The 20,756-nt window shown below is 42.8% G+C and overlaps 1 protein-coding gene across 1 annotated transcript in view; it reads left to right on the top strand.

Annotated features, from left to right (window-relative positions):
- LOC112068313 (MAM domain-containing glycosylphosphatidylinositol anchor protein 2-like) overlaps positions 1–20,756 on the top strand; it is a 381,767-nt gene that overhangs the window by 324,441 nt on the left and 36,570 nt on the right. Inside the window, 3 exon segments of the mRNA XM_070438102.1 lie at positions 2,181–2,201; positions 4,021–4,176; positions 5,707–5,868. Of these exon segments, the coding sequence (XP_070294203.1) occupies positions 2,181–2,201; positions 4,021–4,176; positions 5,707–5,868 (339 nt within the window).

The raw sequence follows: 20,756 nt of genomic DNA, 5'->3' as shown, positions 1-20,756 counted from the left end.
GCCTTAGCCTAGCCCACAGGCCTATATGTTTTGATAAGGTTTGTATCACACCTCCTTAGCTCTAGCCCACAGGCTATATGTTTTGATAAGGTTTGTATCAACCTCCTTAGCCTAGCCCACAGGCCTATATGTTTTGATAAGGTTTGTATCACACTCCTTGCCTAGCCACAAGGCCTATATGTTTGATAAGGTTTTATCACACTCCTTAGCCTAGCCACAGGCCTATATGTTTTGATAATAAGCCGCTATATGTATTTTACACACCTCCTTAGCCACAATGAGTTGGAACTACACTAAGGAGGTGTGATACAAACCTTATCAAAACATATAGGCCTGTGGGCTAGGCTAAGGAGATGTGATACAAACCTTATCAAAACATATAGGCCTGTGGGCTAGGCTAAGGAGGTGTGATACAAACCTTATCAAAACATATAGGCCTGTGGGCTAGGNTACAAACCTTATCAAAACATATAGGCCTGTGGGCTAGGCTAAGGAGGTGTGATACAAACCTTATCAAAACATATAGGCATGTGGGCTAGGCTAAGGAGGTGTGATACAAACCTTATCAAAACATATAGCCCCGTGGGCTAGGCTAAGGAGATGTGATACAAACCTTATCAAAACATATAGCCCCGTGGGCTAGGCTAAGGAGGTGTGCGACTATGATTTGAAAAAGTCGCCCAAAAAAGTAATGCGCTGTTTCTTGCCTTAGTGCACGCAAGCTGGGCATCATTATAATAATTCACAAGTGACAGGCTAATATTGTCACCATTCAGACTATTCTTGATTTAATCTTGTCTTTACATATTATTTAGTATATGTGTGAAATGTGTATTTTGATTTATAATGGACTATTCTCATGCACATGTCTCGGAACAGGGGCAGGGGAGAAAAATTTGTGCGCAACATGAGTTCATGGGCACTCATGAAAAGTTTGATTTGATTGTCAATTACATTTGCATCGATGTCAGAGTGATTAGAGGGACAATAGAGCACTGAGTACCAGGCAGTTAGCAAGTTTGGTAGGCTACTAATGACCATCAGCAGTATCAGAGCTTGGAGAAGCCTAGTTACCGTGACTAAATGGTCACGTGGAATTAGAATGCGGTCATGACTCGTGACCGCCGGTGTGGCAGTAATATGGTCACCTAACAGCACTACTTGCAATACAATATTTCATCCAGTAGCAGATGTGCGTGCGCATGGTCTGAAGTTTGCTGGGACGTAAGCACATTCTCACATCAAGTAAACATGTTATAAACGCCAACTTTTGCATGAAAACTGGTGAAAGCTAATTCTGGGGTATATTTTGTACGTACGCACGATTTATAAATGAGGCCGCTGGCCCTTATCAAACACAACCAACAAGAAAGGCTATTCCTACAAATTAGTGAGATGAGATGTCTCACATGCCTCAAAGTTTATGTAAGGTGCTTGTGAGTGGAAGTTGCCGTTGGTACGGACATCAGTAAGGCAAATTAACGGAATAGTAATCATCTGTTTTATCTGGTCGGGCTGTTCTTAGTAGTCCCACTCTCACACAATAGATAGCACAGAGCGGGGAAAGTGTGTGTGTATGTGCACGTTTGCGGTGTGTGTGTGTATGTGCCACATTTGTGGTGTGTGTGTGTGTGGTGTGTGTGTGTGTGTGTGTGTGTGGTGTGTGTGTGTGTGTGTGTGTGTGTGTGTGTGTGTGCACTCATCCGTGTGGACAGATTTGTATCCTCTTTTATTTCAAATGTCTTTCATTTGTTCTTGGATCCATTCCTATCTTTACTCTGATAATGATTGTCTCTGCTGCACTGGAGATGATTTATCTCAGTTATGCCATTTAAAAGTTGATTAAACATTTCCATTTCCAATTAAACTCTATAATTGTACTCTGAGAGAATGTGTCATTCGAAGTTGAGATGATGGCCACCAGGAAACAGAATTCAAAGTTTACCAGCTGCTAATGTTCAATCATTACAAATGTCAGGTTAGAAGGTTGCGTTACACACTGTTTGTGTGCTGTTTTGGGTGTAACGGTACCTTTTGACATTCTGTGACATTATGTCCCATTACTCCACACACCTCAAGGGCAACACCCAAACCCTTCTATATGAGTCAGCAAACTGCTGTTTAAATGATGGAAGACTATTGTATTGTTTACTGATGACTACCTCGCTTTTGATTTTCAGCTCCCGTCAACCCTCACCTGAGTAAGTAACAGTTTGTTTTGTTTCTCACATCACTTAGCATGTCTCGGAGTATGATGAGGACATTCTCACCCTTAACTAGGCAGAGCTGAGCAGCCCTGCCAGAATCCTGTTGAGTATTTTTCCTGTAATATATTTTATAACTACACTGGAAAGAATAGAATGCATTAATGATCACTACACACACACACGCTGTGTGTGGTGGGATGGGGGATATCAGTGGAATCTTCGTGTGTGTGTGTGTGTGTGTGTGTGTGTGTGTGTGTGTGTGTGTGTGTGTGTGTGTGTGTGTGTGTGTGTGTGGTGCTCATTAATGCATTCTATGTGTTCTCTCCAACGTTCTCACATTATGTTATAATCAGGTCCCATGTAACTTACGGAAAACCTCCACATTAACGTCTCCCTACTTCACAAACACTCGCTTGCTAAAGCATATTGTGTAATTGTGTTGGGTTAGCAGTTAGCACATACAAATATAATAATTTATTACTAGCATCATTATCAAACCCCCTATAGATTGCAGCCAATCTTATCTGAACAATAGATCTAATCTGCACACCTCCTCCTCTTCTCCACTCCCCTCCAACCCCCCCTTTCCTCCTACTCCTCCTCTTCCTCCTTCCACTTTTCCATCTCCTACTCTTCTACCTCCTCCTACACTCCACTCCTCCCCTCCCAATCCCCCGTCCATCTCCACTAAGGCACAGGTCCATGTAGTTTAGCTCACAGTGGATTGACATTAGCAGAGATATGCTGGGGGCCAGACCCCCATTTAGATCTGCAAATCTGGACACTGGGGGGGAGAGGAGTCAAGAGCTGAGGCCCCTCTCTCTGTCTCTGGCTGTCTTAGCTGGGCCACTCTCCTCTGTGTGTGTGTGTGTGTGTGTATGTGTGTGCGCCTCTCTCTCTCTCTCATCTCTCTCTCTCCCCCCTCTCCTCCTCTCCTCCTCTCCACGCCTGCTTCTCCACTACCTGTGTAAAGCCTCTAGTTCCTGCCTCCACCAAGGTCGCCACTTCAAACTGCTTCCAGCTACCTTTTAATAAATCAATGAATATTTATCACACGGCCCCACGTCCTGAATCTAGATGCTGCTTTTTACCAACTCTTTGAGGACACTTCTGTTTCTAAATGTCTTCTGGTTATATCGTGTTGTTTTCGTATTATATTATTGTTTGTTTCCTTTTTTTTGGCCTATACCTGTAGCTCTCTCATTGTTAGACACGCACATGCATCGGCCCGTGTTGATTTCAACATCATTAACTTCAACAGTATGTCCTCTTATAGAATGCATTGCACAGCCATTCACTGGGTGAACTCAGACTCAGAGACTTAGTCATGCAACCATTGGTAGACATGGATAGCAGTATCCATTGACTGATGTGTTTATTCACATGATCAACATAAGAATATAGAATGCACCGCTGCCATTCAGTCATGGTCCAGTAGCCAATGTCATGGTGAACACCATGAAAAGGTTATATCAAGTATTTCCATCTGTACCAGAGGAGGCTGGCGGGAGGAGCTATAGTAGGACGGGCTCATTGTAATATCTTGAATGGAATTAATGGAACAGAGTCAAACATGTGGTTTCCATATATTTGATGTGTTTGATACCGTTCCATTCATTCCATTCCAGCCATTACAATAAGCCCATCCTCCTATAGCCTCCTCTGATTTTTACCTACATTTGGACATGATTATAAGAGCATTTCTCGACCAGTGCTCCATGAGAGTTACTGCAGCTTTCAGATTACATGATGAGGTTCTCGTGTTTATATTCCAATGATGACTGTAACAGTGGTTTTCTGATCCGCTCTTCAGGAGAGTTCCACTGCAGCTTCGAGGAGGAGCCCATCTGCATGTTCACACAGGACAAAAATGACGACTTCGATTGGACGAGACACAGCGCCGCCACCCGTGACACCAAGTACACACCCAACACCGGGCCTAGCGGTGACCGCAGTGGATCCAAACAGGGTGAGCCAACCCAGGAAGGAAAACAAAGCTACTGTACTGTATGTTTTATTGTGATGTCATTAGGATTTTAGGTGCACTATGTTTGGGAATCTTCAATGCGACAAAGCAGGTCATAAGGGAATTGTTTTGCCACAGTTAACTATGTTAGCCAGATTAACTAGTTAGAATATTTTTTTACACTTGTTTGCAAGTGTTTGGCTACCACTCCAGGTGGCTTCAGCTATGTTACATGTATCTGTTTGTGACACATTTTCTTTCACAGCGTATTGGTACGGTTGGCTTCCAGGTAAACTTCCAGGTCTTTCTGAGTAATATTTTAGTCTTGACCCTGGTAGTCAACTCAGTACAGATACTGTATTAACAATACACACTACACGCGGCCAATCAATAACACTTGTCAATATCAACACAATGGAACATGCAACAAACAATTAAGCACTCTCACTTTCATGGTAGTCATTTCTCTCTGTGTGTATCCCCCCTCTCTCTGCATCATATATATATATATATATATATATATATATATATATATATATATCCCATCCTCTCTCTCTGGTTTCCATGGGGACAGTGCCTGACAGGGAGTTGCCTGCTAGTGTTCAATATGAGAGATTGATACAGTGTAAACACAGGCAAATTCGTTTCACAATCTGACACACCCTCTGCAAGAAACGGTGGCAGTTGGCCTGTGTGTCAGTCCTGAGGGAGGGTGAGCATTGATCTGGTCTTTACAGGAATGGACAGCTCTAGTAGCACCAGCAGCTGAAGTAGTAAATAATATACTGGCTTTAATCACTGTAATTAGTTGAAACTGTCCAGCATTTCATTACCAGCCCACCAGTCCTAAGGGGCTGCAATTATCTGATATCAAATTCAACAAAGAGAAGAAATTCTATTTGATTTTAGCTGGAGGGTATGAAAGCTTTTTCTCCATCCTAGCTACCTTCCCCCGCCCCAAAGTGGGACTGTAGAGTGAGTCTGGAATGAGACTCGGGCCATGTGCAGGGAAGGTTCGTTTCACTGCTGCTTCTCCCATGAAGGTTTCAGATAACTCTGAGATATGGCCATCTCTTCTGTCCCCTCTGCCCTCTGGTTAGTGTCTGGTTAGAGGAGAGGTCTTTAGTGGAAATTGACTTCCACTGTTTCACTAGTAGCTGGATGGAGACGCCATTTTCATCCCAAAGGATTCTAAGATATTGAGGGCTTGTTCCATACATCCTCTATATCATGTGCCCATACATCCTCTATATCATGTTCCCTTTGGGGGATTCTAATAAAACAATTATCCATCCAATAACCAAAGCAATACTCCATGTGATTGTTACAGAAATGTTATTTTTTCCGGAATACAAAGAGCACAACCAAGGGTTTCTTTTATGTGATTTAACACAACTTGTGGCTGTTAAGAGTCATGTCTACAAACAACAGAGCTCTCCTTGGGTCCTAAAGACAGCCTGGCCCTCTGGTGTTGTTCTCTCTACCCACAGGTATAACCTTATTATTTGGTGTTGTGTTCTCCCCACCCTACAGGTTTCTACATGTACATCGAGACGTCCCGGCCTCGGAAGGAGGGCGAGGTAGCAAGGCTGGTCAGTCCTTTCTTCAACGTGGCGCCCAAGAACCCGTACGGCATCACCAACCCCCCGGCATACTGCTTCGGCTTCTTCTTCCACATGTACGGAAAACACATCGGTAAGAAGAACATGTCAGTCTTTTTCTCTCCAACACATAACAGCAAGTCACAAACAAAGGACATGTTCCTTGTATTCTCTTTATTCTCTCATCAATACATGATTGAGTCAGAGGCTTCTCTCCAGTGACTATTTCTTTCTAATCTCATTTGGGGATCAAAATTCTTTTTTTTGACACACTCGAAAATGTGAACTTTCATGTGCCTTAATAACAAACTTGTATGCCATCTGTAAATAAGAATAAAATTGTTAAATTACGAGCCTTTTTGGTTAAGCCACAGAAAAAGTGAACAACCTTCCCACTAGCCATGATTGGCTGAGATAATGAGTGGGCTGGACATGCCGAGAGAGGAGTTAGGATTGGTCTGCCATATTCAAGGCTTCTGTCTATTTGAGCTCGTCAGTCTGTGTCGGTAATCCTGTCGAACGTGGCATTTTTTTAATGTATTGTGTTGTGGAACTGCATAAGTGTTGCTCCCCACTTTCTGGAGGATCAAGTTTTGAAATCAGTGGAACTAGAGTATGATAGCTAACGAGATGGAGAAAACACCTGTCTCCGGATTACATCTTCAAACTAAGGGCAACCGTGGTATGGCATTCCTGACAGGGAGATGCGTCCAGCATCATGCATGATGATGTATACAGGACAGATAGCTAGCTACATTTTCAGATATCACACGTTTCTAATTTTGACTGAAAGTGGTTTCATTTCAAACTAAAGTGTACTGTTAGCTAGCTAGCTAACGTTAGCTGGCTGGCTCCCTAGCTGACGTTATTATTTGTTTCCCAGAGCCTTTTGCTTTTCTATTTAGAGCCTAATGTTAGCTATCTAACATTGGACCTGGTTGGTTAGTTCCCAGCACTGTGGCATTGTTGGCAAGCTGTTCATTGTTGTTTAACCAGCTATGGTTAGATGGCTGGCTCGTTAGCTAACGTTACGTGACATGTGTGATCTTAAACAATGTTTACCTAGCTAGGTTCATTGTTTACCTAGCTAGCTAGCTATATGTCTTAAGCTAAACTGTACTGTTAGCTAGCTAGCTAATGTTAGCTGGCTGGCTCCCTAGCTGAGGTTATTGTTCATTTCCCAGAGCTGTTTGCTTCACTAGTTAGAGCTTAATGTTAGGCATTGTTGGCACTTTGTTTAATGTTGTTTAACTAGCTAATGTTAGCTGGATGGCTCGTTAGCTAACGTTACGTGACGTGTGTACAACAATATGACCGGTGTCAGTAAACATCTGCAAAAAAGCACCATTTCACATTTTGCTACATAAGACCGAATCCAGGTGGTGAGTCACAAATAGGGTTTGGTGGTATTCAGATTTTCATATCATCATACCATCCTCCTTTCATCCCGGGATATACAGTATTTCCGGCTTTGTACTCAAGGGGGTGCCAAAAACACAAAAAAGCTCATTGGGCATCTACAGTGGTTCGTCCTTTAAAAGTTGCAGCATACTGCAGCACAGCTTGCGTGGCGCCGCAGAATTCTATGGCACGTTATTTAAGTGCCAACCACTGGTACCATTAATGCTAGTTATTGCTAGTTTGACCACCAGAGGGCATATTTGAGAAGCAATTGATAGCTTTCATTAGTGGCTGTACGAGAGAATTGAAAACCTTTTTTTGTAAGAACATAGTATATGGGACTGGTGTTAAGAAATTTTACTTGATTAATTTGATTAAAATTATGGTGTTTCTATTCCAAGAAAAACGAGAAAAAAAACTCTGGATTTTTGTTAGGATGGAACAGAAAATATGGCTCCGTACAACGTGGTGGTCGGGAGTAGGCTACAGTGCTATTTAGCTAAAGAATCCCCGTGTCGTGCGGGCATGCGGCAGACCGGGGCTCAATTCCCGAACTGGGAGGAAGGAGTAGGCAGTCCTTAGAAACAAGAATTTGTTAACTGATTCCATATGTTTTATTTCATAGTTGTGATGTATTCACTATTATTCTAAAATGTAGAAAATATAAAAAATAAAGAAAAAGCCTGGAATGAGTAAGTGTGTCCATACTTTTGACTGGTACTTGCTTAATTAATTTATTATTATTATGGTGTTCCTACTCCAAATAAAACGAAAAACCCTCTGGGTTTCCATTAGGATGGAACGGAAAATATGGTGCTGTACAACGTGAAGGTTGGGGTAGGCTATAGTCTTGTGCTATTTAGCTAAATAGTCCCTGTGTCGTGCGTGGGCATGAGAGGGGCACGCGGGAGACAGGGTTTTTTAATTCTCCGACGGGAGGAAGGAGTAGGCTGTCCTTGTAAAGAATAATTTGTTCTTAACCTCTTGACGCTAGGGGTCAGATAKWTTTTTTTACCTTTTGTCAATAGGGGGAGCTGTTAGCACTTTCTTTTTTTACATTTCCAAATTAAACTGCCTCGTACTCAATTCTTGCTCGTACAATATGCATATTATTATTATTATTGGATAGAAAACAATCTCTAGTTTCTAAAACCGTTTGAAATATGTCTGTGGGTGAACCAGAACTCTTTCTACAGCGAAAATCATGACAGGACATGCGAAGGTCAGAAAACTAGGCTCTGTTCTCAGATCAGTTTAAAGCTCTGTGTGTGCCCTATGGGTCGAAATGAACTGCACCCGCCTTCCCCTGGATGTCAGTAACCAATGAGAAGTGGAATGGAGTCTCTATGTATTTCTCAGAGTTTATAAAAGGCCATGGAGTGACATGTCCGTTCTTTTGGACGCTCATCAAGGCGCAAGAGAGGACATCAGAATGGCATGCTCAAAAGCTCTCGTTATCGCCCTAAGATATATCCGTCTGTGATTTAATTCGATATAGGTGTTAGAAACATCATAACGAAGTTATTTTAAACCGATTTATATCAGTTTATGCGAGTATATTGCTATTTTCTGAATTTTCGTAGTATTGCGCTTTGAGGATTTGGACATGTGTGTGCCACGTAACTATTGTTAGCTGCTAGTTCCGAAGTTGAAGAGGACGTTTTACAACAAAGCAACGATTCTTTTGGACAAAGGACACCTTGCCCAAGATACTGATGGAAGCTCGTCCAAAAGTAAGAGCTATTTATGATTTTATTCCATATTTATGTGGAAAAATGTAAACGCATTTGTCGGCCATTGTTGCGGCACTAGTCTGGCTGTAACGCACACACTGTATGTCTAGTAACGTTAATTTTAAAAATCTAACTCAGCGGTTGCATTAATAACTAATGCATCTTTCATTAGCTGTCCAACCTGTATTTTTTTAGTCAATCTAATCGATAAATAATCGTAAACTTAGTGCCTTTCCAAGATGGCGCCGACCAGAATGCATGCCATGTTTTGACAGATTACATTGCATACACACGATTTGTGATGCTAAATATGCACATTTTCGAACAAACTCTATATGCATTGTGTAATATGATGTTACAGGACTGTCATCTGAAGAATTCTGAGAAGGTTAGTGAAAAAATTAATATATTTTTGGTGGTGATAACGTTATCGCGCTTTTTGCCTTGAATCAATGCTGGGGTGATGTTAGCTCATGTGGTATGCTAATATAACATATATTGTGTTTTCGCTGTAAAACACTTAGAAAATCTGAAATATTGTCTGGATTCACAAGATCTGTGTCTTTCAATTGCTGTACGCTGGTATTTTTAAGAAATGTTTTATGATGAGTAATTAGGTAATACACGTTGCTCTCTGTAGTTATTCTAGTCACTTTGGTGAGTTTTGTGATAGTGGCTGCAATGGTAAACTATGATTTATACCTGAAAAATGCACATTTTTCGGAAAAAAAACATATGCTATACCATAAATATGTTATCAGACTGTCATCTTATGAAGTTGTTTCTTGGTTAGTGGCTATATATATCTTTATTTAGTCGAATTAGTGATAGCTACTGATGGAGTAAAAAACTGGTGGAGTAAAAAAAGTGGTGTCTTTTGCTAACGTGGTTAGCTAATAGATTTACATATTGTGTCTTCCCTGTAAAACATTTTAAAAATCAGAAATTATGGCTGGATTCACAAGACGTGTATCTTTCATCTGGTGTCTTGGACTTGTGATTTAATGATATTTAGATGCTAGTATTTACTTGTGACGCTATGCTAGGCTATGCTAGTCAGCCTTTTTACTGTGGAGGGTGCTCCCGGATCCGGGTTTGGGAGGAACTAGAAGTTAAATAACGTTCCCAAGGTAAATGGACTATTTCTCAGATCCAGATCGTAGAATATGCAGATTGGGATAGAAAACACTCCAAAGTTTCCAAAACTGTCAAAATATTGTCTGTGAGTATAACAAAACTGATTCTGCAGGCGAAAACKTGAGGAAATCTAACCCGGACGTGATTTATTTATTTTTTATCTGTGTTTCCTGGCCCGTCTTTCTTCCATTTAAAGGGGTATCAACCAGATTCCTTTTCCAATGGCTTCCTCAGGCTGTGACCAGGCTTTAGACATAGTTTCAGGCTTTTATTTTGAAAAATGAGCGAGATTTTTCAAAACTAGTCCAGGAACTGATTAGTTCCTGCACGCGAGAGGGGTAGCTCTCCATTTTCTTTCTCTCTTTTATTGATTAGGTTACGGTCCGGTTGAAATATTAGCGATTATGTTTGTTAAAAACAACCTGAGAATTGATTATAAAAAACATTTGACATGTTTCTACGAACATTACGGATACTTTTTGGAATTTTCGTCGAACGGAACGAGGCTTTGGTTTTCTGAACATAACGTGCAACCCAAATGGCATTTTTTTGTTATAAAAGTAATATTTATCGAACAAAAAGAACATTTGTTGTGTAACTGGGAGTCTCGTGAGTGCAAACATCTGAAGATTATCAAAGGTAAGCGATTAATTTTATTGCTTTTCTGACTTTCGTGACCATGCTAATTTGGGGCTAGCTGTTGTAGCATTGATTGATACACTCACAAAAGCTTGGATTGCTTTCGCTGCAAAGCATATTTTCAAAATCTGACACGATAGGTGGATTAACAACAAGCTAAGCTGTGTTTTGGTATATTTCACTTGTGATTGCATGATTATAAATATTTTTAGTCATATTTTGCACCCTGCAATTCAGCGGTTGTTTAGGAAAATGATCCCGCTCAAGGGATCCGTAGCGCAGAGAAGTTAAACTGACTTGCCTAGTTAAATAAAGGTAAAATAAAAAAATAAGTGTTGCTCTGTGCTACTCAGTGTGCTACTGTCCTCCTCCCTCCTCCTCCCTCATGGGCTAGGTCTGTCCTCTGTGCTATCCTCCTACTCCATCTTCCCTTCCCCATGGGCTAGGTCTGTCCTCTGTGCTACCCACCTCCCTCCTCGTGGGCTAGGTTTGTCTTATGTGCTATCCTCCTCCCTCTTCCCCATGGGCTAGGTCTGTCTTCTGTGCGCGGCTCTGCGGCCCATCCCGTGCCCCCTGCCCTCGTGCCTTAAACCTTGCACGCTTTCAGTGGATACAGCTGGAGAACTGCAAGCCAATCCCATTGAGTGCAGGAGCAATGACCAATGTACAGTGTCCTGCTAATATCAGGGTTAATTATATACAGTTGAAGTCGGAAGTTTACATACACTTAGGTTGGAGTCATTGAAACTCTTTTTTCAACCACTCCACAAATGTCTTGTTAACAAACTATAGTTTTGGCAAGTTGGTTATCTACTTTGTGCATGACACAAGTAATTTTTCCAACAGTTGCTTACAGACAGATTATTTCACTTATAATTCACTGTATCACAATTCCAGTGGGTCAGACGTTTACATACACTAAGTTGACTGTGCCTTTAAACAGCATGGAAAATTCCAGAAAATGATGTCATGGCTTTAGAAGCTTCTGATAGGCTAACTGACATCATTTGAGTCAATTGGAGGTGTACCTGTGGATGTATTTCAAGGCCTACCTTCAAACTCAGTGCCTCTTTGCTTGACATCATGGGAAAATCTAAAGAACTCAGCCAAGACCTCAGAAAAAACATTGTAGACCTCCACAAGTCTGGTTCATCCTTGGGAGCAATTTCCAAAAACCTGAAGGTACCACGTTCATCTGTAAAAACAATAGTAAGCAAGTATAAACACCATGGGACCATGCAGCCATCATACCGCTCAGGAAGGAGACGCGTTCTGTCCCATAGAGATGAACGTACTTTTGCGCGAAAAGTGCAAATCAATCCCAGAACAACAGCAAAGAACCCTGTGAAGATGCTGGAGGAAACGGGTACAAAAGTATCTATATCCACAGTAAAACGAGCATACATACCCAAGCATACTTCCAAAGTTGTGACAAAATGGCAAAAGGACAACAAAGTCAAGGTATTGGAGTGGCCATTACAAAGCCCTGACCTCAATCCTATAGAACATTTGTGGGCAGAACTGAAAAAGCGTGTGCGAACAAGGCCTATAAACCTGATTCAGTTACACCAGCTCTGTCAGGAGGAATGGGCAAAAATTCACCCAACTTATTGTGGGAAGCTTGTGGAAGGCTACCCGAAACATTTGACCCAAGCTAAACAATTTAAAGGTAATACTACCAAGTTCTAATTGAGTGTATGTAAACTTATGACCCACTGGGAATGTGATGAAAGAAATAAAATCTGAAATAAATAATTCTCTCAACTGTTATTCTGACATTTCACATTCTTAAAATAAAGTGGTGATCCTAACTGACCTAAAACAGAGAATTGTTACTAGGATTAAATGTCAGGAATTGTGAAAAACTAAGTTTAAATGTATTTGGCTAAGGTGTATTTGAACCTCCGACTTCAACTGTAGATATGAGAGTATCCAAGGGGCTTTGATATCATTCTAAATTCATAACAATAATAATAATTGCTTTGTTTAATAAAGAAAAACTATTTGGATATTATTTCATTTTCAAAGATGCGAGATAAAGGCCATTCTTGAACATGGGGTGAGACATTGTTACTAATTTGTAAAGAAAGACAGTTTGTTATTTAGAATTATTTATTTCTGTTTTTAAAGGGAGATAAACTAAAAACCTACAGTCATCTCATGGGTCTCCCAGTCATGGCCAGCACATGTATTGAACCAGCATCTACATTTACATTTACATTTAAGTCATTTAGCAGACGCTCTTATCCAGAGCGACTTACAAATTGGTGCATTCACCTTATGATATCCAGTGGAACAACCACTTTACAATAGTGCATCTAACTCATTTAAGGGGGAGGGGGGGGTAGGAGGAAACTTTATCCTATCCTAGGTATTCCTTAAAGAGGTGGGGTTTCAGGTGTCTCCGGAAGGTGGTGATTGACTCCGCTGACCTGGCGTCGTGAGGGAGTTTGTTCCACCATTGGGGTGCCAGAGCAGCGAACAGTTTTGACTGGGCTGAGCGGGAACTGTACTTCCTCAGAGGTAGGGAGGCGAGCAGGCCAGAGGTGGATGAACGCAGTGCCCTTGTTTGGGTGTAGGGCCTGATCAGAGCCTGAAGGTACGGAGGTGCCGTTCCCTCACAGCTCCGTAGGCAAGCACCATGGTCTTGTAGCGATGCGAGCTTCAACTGGAAGCCAGTGGAGAGAGCGGAGGAGCGGGGTGACGTGAGAGAACTTGGGAAAGTTGAACACCAGACGGGCTGCGGCGTTCTGGATGAGTTGTAGGGGTTTAATGGCACAGGCAGGGAGCCCAGCCAACAGCGAGTTGCAGTAATCCAGACGGGAGATGACAAGTGCCTGGATTAGGACCTGCGCCGCTTCCTGTGTGAGGCAGGGTCGTACTCTGCGAATGTTGTAGAGCATGAACCTACAGGAACGGGTCACCCCCTTGATGTGAGTTGAGAACGACAGGGTGTTGTCCAGGATCACGCCAAGGTTCTTAGCGCTCTGGGAGGAGGACACAATGGAGTTGTCAACCGTGAGGCGAGATCATGGAACGGGCAGTCCTTCCCCGGGAGGAAGAGCAGCTCCGTCTTGCCGAGGTTCAGCTTGAGGTGGTGATCCGTACTCCACACTGATATGTCTGCCAGACATGCAGAGATGCGATTCGCCACCTGGTTATCAGAGGGGGGAAAGGAGAAGATTAATTGTGTGTCGTCTGCATAGCAATGATAGGGAGGGCCATGTGAGGATATGACAGAGCCAAGTGACTTGGTGTATAGCGAGAATAGGAGAGGGCTAGAACAGAGCCCTGGGGGACACCAGTGGTGAGAGCACGTGGTGCGGAGACAGATTCTCGCCACGCCACCTGGTAGGAGCGACCGTCAGGTAGGACGCAATCCAAGCGTGGCCGCGCCGGAGATGCCCAACTCGGAGAGGGTGGAGAGGAGGATCTGATGGTTCACAGTATCAAAGGCAGCCGATAGGTCTAGAAGGATGAGAGCAGAGGAGAGAGAGTTAGCTTTAGCAGTGCGGAGCGCCTCCGTGACACAGAGAAGAGCAGTCTCAGTTGAATGACTAGTCTTGAAACCTGACGATTTGGATCAAGAAGGTCATTCTGAGAGAGATAGCAGGAGAGCTGGCCAAGGACGGCACGTTCAAGAGTTTTGGAGAGAAAAGAAAGAAGGGATACTGGTCTGTAGTTGTTGACATCGAGGGATCGAGTGTAGGTTTTTTCAGAAGGGTGCAACTCTCGCTCTCTTGAAGACGGAAGGGACGTAGCCAGCGGTCAAGGATAGTTGATGAGCGAGGTGAGGTAAGGAGGAAGGTCTCCGGAAATGGTCTGGAGAAGAGAGGAGGGGATAGTCAAGCGGGCAGGTTGTTGGGCGGCCGGCCGTCACAAGACGCGAGATTTCATCTGGAGAGAGAGGGGAGAAAGAGGTCAAAGCACAGGGTAGGGCAGTGTGAGCAGAACCAGCGGTGTCGTTTGACTTAGCAAACGAGGATCGGATGTCGTCGACCTTCTTTTCAAAATGGTTGACGAAGTCATCCGCAGAGAGGGAGGAGGGGGGAGGAGGGAGGAGGATTCAGGAGGGAGGAGAAGGTGGCAAGAGCTTCCTAGGGTTAGAGGCAGATGCTTGGAATTTAGAGTGGTAGAAAGTGGCTTTAGCAGCAGAGACAGAAGAGGAGAAAGTAGAGAGGAGGGAGTGAAAGATGCCAGGTCCGCAGGGAGGCGAGTTTTCCTCCATTTCCGCTCGGCTGCCCGGAGCCCTGTTCTGTGAGCTCGCAGTGAGTCGTCGAGCCACGGAGCAGGAGGAGGACCGAGCCGGCCTGGAGGATGGGACATAGAGAGTCAAAGGATGCAGAAAGGGAGGAGGGAGGGTTGAGGAGGCAGAATCAGGAGATAGGTTGGAGAAGGTTTGAGCAGAGGGAAGAGATGATAGGATGGAAGAGGAGAGAGTAGCGGGGGAGAGAGAGCGAAGGTTGGGACGGCGCGATACCATCCGAGTAGGGGCAGTGTGGGAAGTGTTAGATGAGAGCGAGAGGGAAAAGGATACAAGGTAGTGGTCGGAGACTTGGAGGGGAGTTGCAGTGAGATTAGTGGAAGAACAGCATCTAGTAAAGATGAGGTCAAGCGTATTGCCTGCCTTGTGAGTAGGGGGGAAGGTGAGAGGGTGAGGTCAAAGAGGAGAGGAGTGGAAAGAAGGAGGCAGAGAGGAATGAGTCAAAGGTAGACGTGGGGAGGTTAAGTCACCCAGAACTGTGAGAGGTGAGCCATCCTCAGGAAAGGAACTTATCAGGGCGTCAAGCTCATTGATGAACTCTCCAAGGGAACCTGGAGGGCGATAAATGATAAGGAGTTAAGCTTGAAAGGGCTGGTAACTGTGACAGCATGGAATTCAAAGGAGGCGATAGACAGATGGGTCAGGGAGAAAGAAGAATGTCCACTTGGGAGAGATGAGGATCCCAGTGCCACCGCCCCGCTGACCAGAAGCTCTCGGGGTGTCGAGAACACGTGGGCAGACGAGGCGAGAGCAGTAGGAGTAGCAGTGTTGTCAGTGGTAATCCATGTTTCCGTCAGTGCCAAGAAGTCGAGGGACTGGAGGGACGCATAGGCTGAGATGAACTCTGCCTTGTTGGCCGCAGATCGGCAGTTCAGAGGCTGCGGAGACCTGGAACTCCACGTGGGTCGTGCGCGCTGGAACCACCAGGTTAGAATGGCGGGGCCACGCGGTGTGAAGCGTTTGTATGGTCTGTGCAGAGAGGAGAGAAGAGGATAGACAGACACATAGTTGACAGGCTACAGAAGAGGCTACGCTAATGCAAAGGAGATTAGAATGACAAGTGGACTACACGTCTCGAATGTTCAGGAAGTTAAGCTTACGTTGCAAAATAAAAATAAAATCTTATTGACTAAATCTTATTGACTAAATGATATAGTACTGCTGGCGGTGAAGATAGGCTGGCTAGCAGTGGCTGCGTTGTTGACTTTGTTTGAACGTGTAGCTGGCTAGGTAACCTCGACAATTACTCAAAAACTACACAATTATCTTGGATACAAAGACAGCAAAGACAACTATGTAGCTAGCTAACACTACGCTAATCAAGTCGTTCCGTTGTAATGTAAGTTGTAGTGTGAGTTTCTACAGTGCTGCTATTCGGTAGAAGTTGGCTAACTAGCAGTGTTAGCTAGCAGTGTTGACTAGGTAGGAGACGGCAGCGCAGCGCGGTGGACGAAAATAGCTGGCAGTTAACCGAATAATTACTCTAACCAACTCTAAGCTACACATTATCTTAGATACAAAGATAGCAAAGACAACTATGTAGCCAGCTAACACTACACTAATCAAGTCGTTCCGTTGTAATGTAATCGTTTCTCCAGAGCTGCATGCTGCTATTCGGTGGCTAGCTGGCTAGCTAGCAGTGTTGACTACGCGTTACGTTACGAAAATAGCTGGCTAGTTAACCGAATAATTACTCTAACCAACTCTAAGCTACACGATTATCTTAGATACAAAGATAGCAAAGAGAACTGTGTAGCCAGCTAACACTACACTAATCAAGTCGTTCCGTTGTAATGTAATCGTTTCTCCAGTGCTGCTATGCTGCTGTGCTGCTATTCGGTGGCTAGCTGGCTAGCTAGCAGTGTTGACTACGTTGTTACGTTCGGACGAAAATAGCTGGCTAGCGAATCTACAGCAACACAGTGTCTTAGACCATTGTGCCACTCAGGCACTGTACAATGTGACTGGTCGGGAGTGGCATACAGTACTACAGTAAGAGCAAAATAATCCTAACAAAATAAAATAATGAAAACCTCAATGTAACAACAGTTTTAGTAAGTAATAGTGAAGTCGTGCACAATTATCAGTTTCTATTTAGGTTTATGTCACCCATTCATTGTCAGTTAGAGCACTGATTACACTTTTGTGTCCTACTGTGTCTCTATCTCCCCCTTGCACTGGTCTGGAGCAATGAAGTGGTGATGCAGGGTACCGTACTAAACCACAAATTACCTCTAAGTACCGCAGCGTAATCGCAAAACCTTCAGTGGAGCAACCACTGTATTAACAGAATGGTAACAAAATTAGCAAAAGTAAATGCGGATTTCCATGGAGGCTGTTAGCTAAATATGCTAACGAGCGCAAACAATAAGACAGGCAATCCAGTGGGGGAGGAGAAGATGGGTGGAAAACGGAGAGGAGAAAAAATACAAGGCAATGTTCCAAATGGCTAAGACTTCTCAAACATGTCAGAAAGCTAACACAATATGATGCCCCATCACTTTATTAATTAAGCTAGTTACTTAGATAACTAGCGAGTTCAAATTAGGGGTCGCGTTAAATCAGAAGGAAACATTTTGAAATATCTTGCTGCGTTTTGTAAATGCAGATGTAAAATGCTTCTTATTGTAATTTCTGCTCTGCATCAGACTCATTTTGTGCGTCTGTTGCACTTCTCCACTCGGAAGAGAATTCACGAACAGGCTTTCTATCACTGGACAGTGCTCTGACTGATGTGGAGCTACTTTGCTTTCTTCAGTACTTTTCTGGGTGTTGCCAGTCTCCATTCTCCAGTAAAATGCAAGATTAACTTTAAACTAAACATTAGGAAATGTAGCTGGCTACTTTTTTATATGATAAACATTATAATGCGTACATTTTTGCAAAAATACCTTGCTTTTTTATTGTAAGCGCTAACTTGTGTGGCTGCCAGCCAAATAGCGTTCTGTTGTCATCTGATGAAAATGATGCTGAATGTGTTGCACTAATGTATTTTCTGTGAAGGAAAACTATAGTTGTATGTCCTTGATCACTCTATTGAAGTAAAAGAACACTTGGCTTTCAATATAAAATGTGACCCCTGTCAATACACGCTTTCTCCTGTTGTGCTATTTACAAACCAGCACGTGACTGGCTCACCTGTTCTGGGGAACTAAGCTTCATAAGGTAAAATAATGTGACAGGTGAAATGGACAATGTGATCCTCTTCATCCCCTAACGTATTGCACAAGTTGACTGCAGGTATTTACTTTAAAAGTAGCTACAAATATTACAATTTATTGAAAAACGTAAACAATTTCCAAATACTATTTCCAAATACTATTACCCCGGTATACGGTATATACGGTATACTGCCCAAGCCTAGAACCAAATAAGATTCTTCAGAGTGATACCGTAGGTCAGCGTTTCCCAAACTCTGTCCTAGGCACCCCAAGGGGTGCACGTTTTGGTTTATGTCCTAGCACTACACAGCTGATTCACATTATCAAAGCTTGATGATTAGTTGATTATTAGAATCAGCTGTGTAGTGCTAGAGCAAAAAACAAAACTTGCATCCCTTGGGGTGCCGAGAACAGAATTTGGGAAACCCTGCCGTAAGTGAACCATTTTAGAGTCTCTTAAGAGCCATAAATGGGATTGTTCTTTGAAAAACCATACAAATCCAAAATCAGAAATGTTGGGTCCCTCCAAGACCGGAATTTAATAGCCCTTCTGTAGAGATTTAAGCCTCATTTGCATAGTTCCAGGGTGCGCTTCAAGTGAGTTACTATTGCCACCCATGACTGTGTTTGCTAGTGACAGAGACACGGTTGTTGCAGTCCTGTGGCCTTCACCAAGTAAGATCCAAAGTGAATATGTTGTCATAACACTTTTATTATTTAAGACAATACATGTTTATAAGGCCTTATTTTTAAGGCCGAGTTTTACCCTAATACAATGACATGGAACTCATAATTTGCCTGCAAGTCACATTTATGCTGGCTTGCAAAGTGATGTGTATTTCCTATTGTGGATATCCAACATTTAGAAATGTTATTCTCCCACAACCTGCACTCAAAATGACTGCCAGGGTTGGGAAGACTAAGATATTAGAATACCTTAAACATCTAAACTTAAACAACCCATTCAGTAATGGGTTTCAAGTCCAAGTAACATATTAGAATAGTTTAGAAAACTGTATGTTATTTACATTTGAGGTGCATAAGATTAATTAATCAATCAATGTACATGCAAAACATAGGCATTGAAACAAATAATTCTAAAATCAACCTGCAATAGAGCATGCTGGGAAATATGATACTGATGTGCATGGTTTTGGTTCAACTCTGGTTATTAACACTGAAACTGGGGTTCTTTTACACCACTGAGTGTTAATATAACTCTTTACAGTATGAATTTAACTATTGAATCAACACTAGAAATGTTACACTGAAAAATCAACACTAGTTACACTGGCCAATGTCGTGTGTGCTATGAAAGAGACTTATTTGCAGGCATCCATACATTTCAAGAACCTTTAAGAATTCTGAAGAACCGTAGACTCAAAGGTTCTTTATCAGGCAAGATATCTCCAAGGCACCTTAAGAGCTAACGAGGAACCATTTAAGAACGTTTATTTTGTCCAGTGTACAGTACCAGTCAAACTCATTCAATGGTTTTTCTTTATTTTTTACTATTTTCTACAGTATAGAATTATAGTGAAGACATCAAAACTATGAAATAACACATATGGAATCATGTAGTAACCAAAGAAGTGTTAAACAAATCAAAATAGATGTTATATTTGATATTCTTCAAAGTAGCCACCCTTTACCTTGATGACATCTTTTTGATGTAGTTTCAGAGAGGAGACATTTATCTGAACGCATCCCCGTCTACAACCATTTCCTGTCTCCCAGTGAAGAGGTACTCTGCTACTAATGCTCTGCTCCCAGACTCTCTCTCTTCTCTGTGTGTTGTGTGTGTGTGTGTGTGTGTGTGTCGTGTGTGTGTGTGTGTTGTGTGTGTGTGTGTGTGTGTGTGTGTGTTGTGTGGTGTGTGTGTGTGTGTGTGTGTGTGTGTGTGTGTGTGTGTGTGTGTGTGTGTGTGTGTGTGTGTGTGTGTGTGTGTGTGCGCGCGAAGGGGGAAGTAAGATTGGACCTCTGGCAGTGAAGCAGTACCAGCTAGTGTCCTCTACTGGGCTTGTTGCTTCCAGTGTGTGTGCGTGCGTACACATTTGTGTGTGTGTATATACAACTCAAGTCTCCACAGTGAAGCCTATCAGTCTAACAGGGGGGTAGTAGTAGACTACAGCAGGGTAGAGAGGGAGGGAGTAGGACGTAATAGTCTCTGGTCTCATCTTTACTGATAATAGTCTGGTCTCCTCTCTACTGATAATAGTCTGGTCTCCTCTCTACTGATAATAGTCTGGTCTCCTCTTTACTGATAATAGTCTGGTCTCCTCTCTACTGATAATAGTCTGGTTCCTCTTTACTGATAATAGTCTGGTCTCCTCTCTACTGATAATAGTCTGGTCTCCTCTCTACTGATAATAGTCTGGTCTCCTCTCTACTGATAATAGTCTGGTCTCCTCTCTACTGATAATAGTCTGGTCTCCTCTCTACTGATAATAGTCTGGTTCCTCTCTTACTGATAATAGTCTGGTCTCCTCTCTACTGAAATAGTCTGTCTCCTCTCTACTGATAATAGTCTGGTATCCTCTCGTAATGATAATAGTCTGGTTCTCTCTACTGATAATAGTCTGGTCTCCTCTCTACTGATAATAGTCTGGTCTCCTCTCTACTGATAATAGTCTGGTCTCCTCTCTAC

This window comes from Salvelinus sp. IW2-2015, unplaced genomic scaffold (assembly GCF_002910315.2).
Source record: "Salvelinus sp. IW2-2015 unplaced genomic scaffold, ASM291031v2 Un_scaffold396, whole genome shotgun sequence".
Taxonomy (NCBI): domain Eukaryota; kingdom Metazoa; phylum Chordata; class Actinopteri; order Salmoniformes; family Salmonidae; genus Salvelinus; species Salvelinus sp. IW2-2015.
Note: the sequence above shows the minus strand (reverse complement) of the source record. Positions and strands in the feature narration are given on the sequence as shown.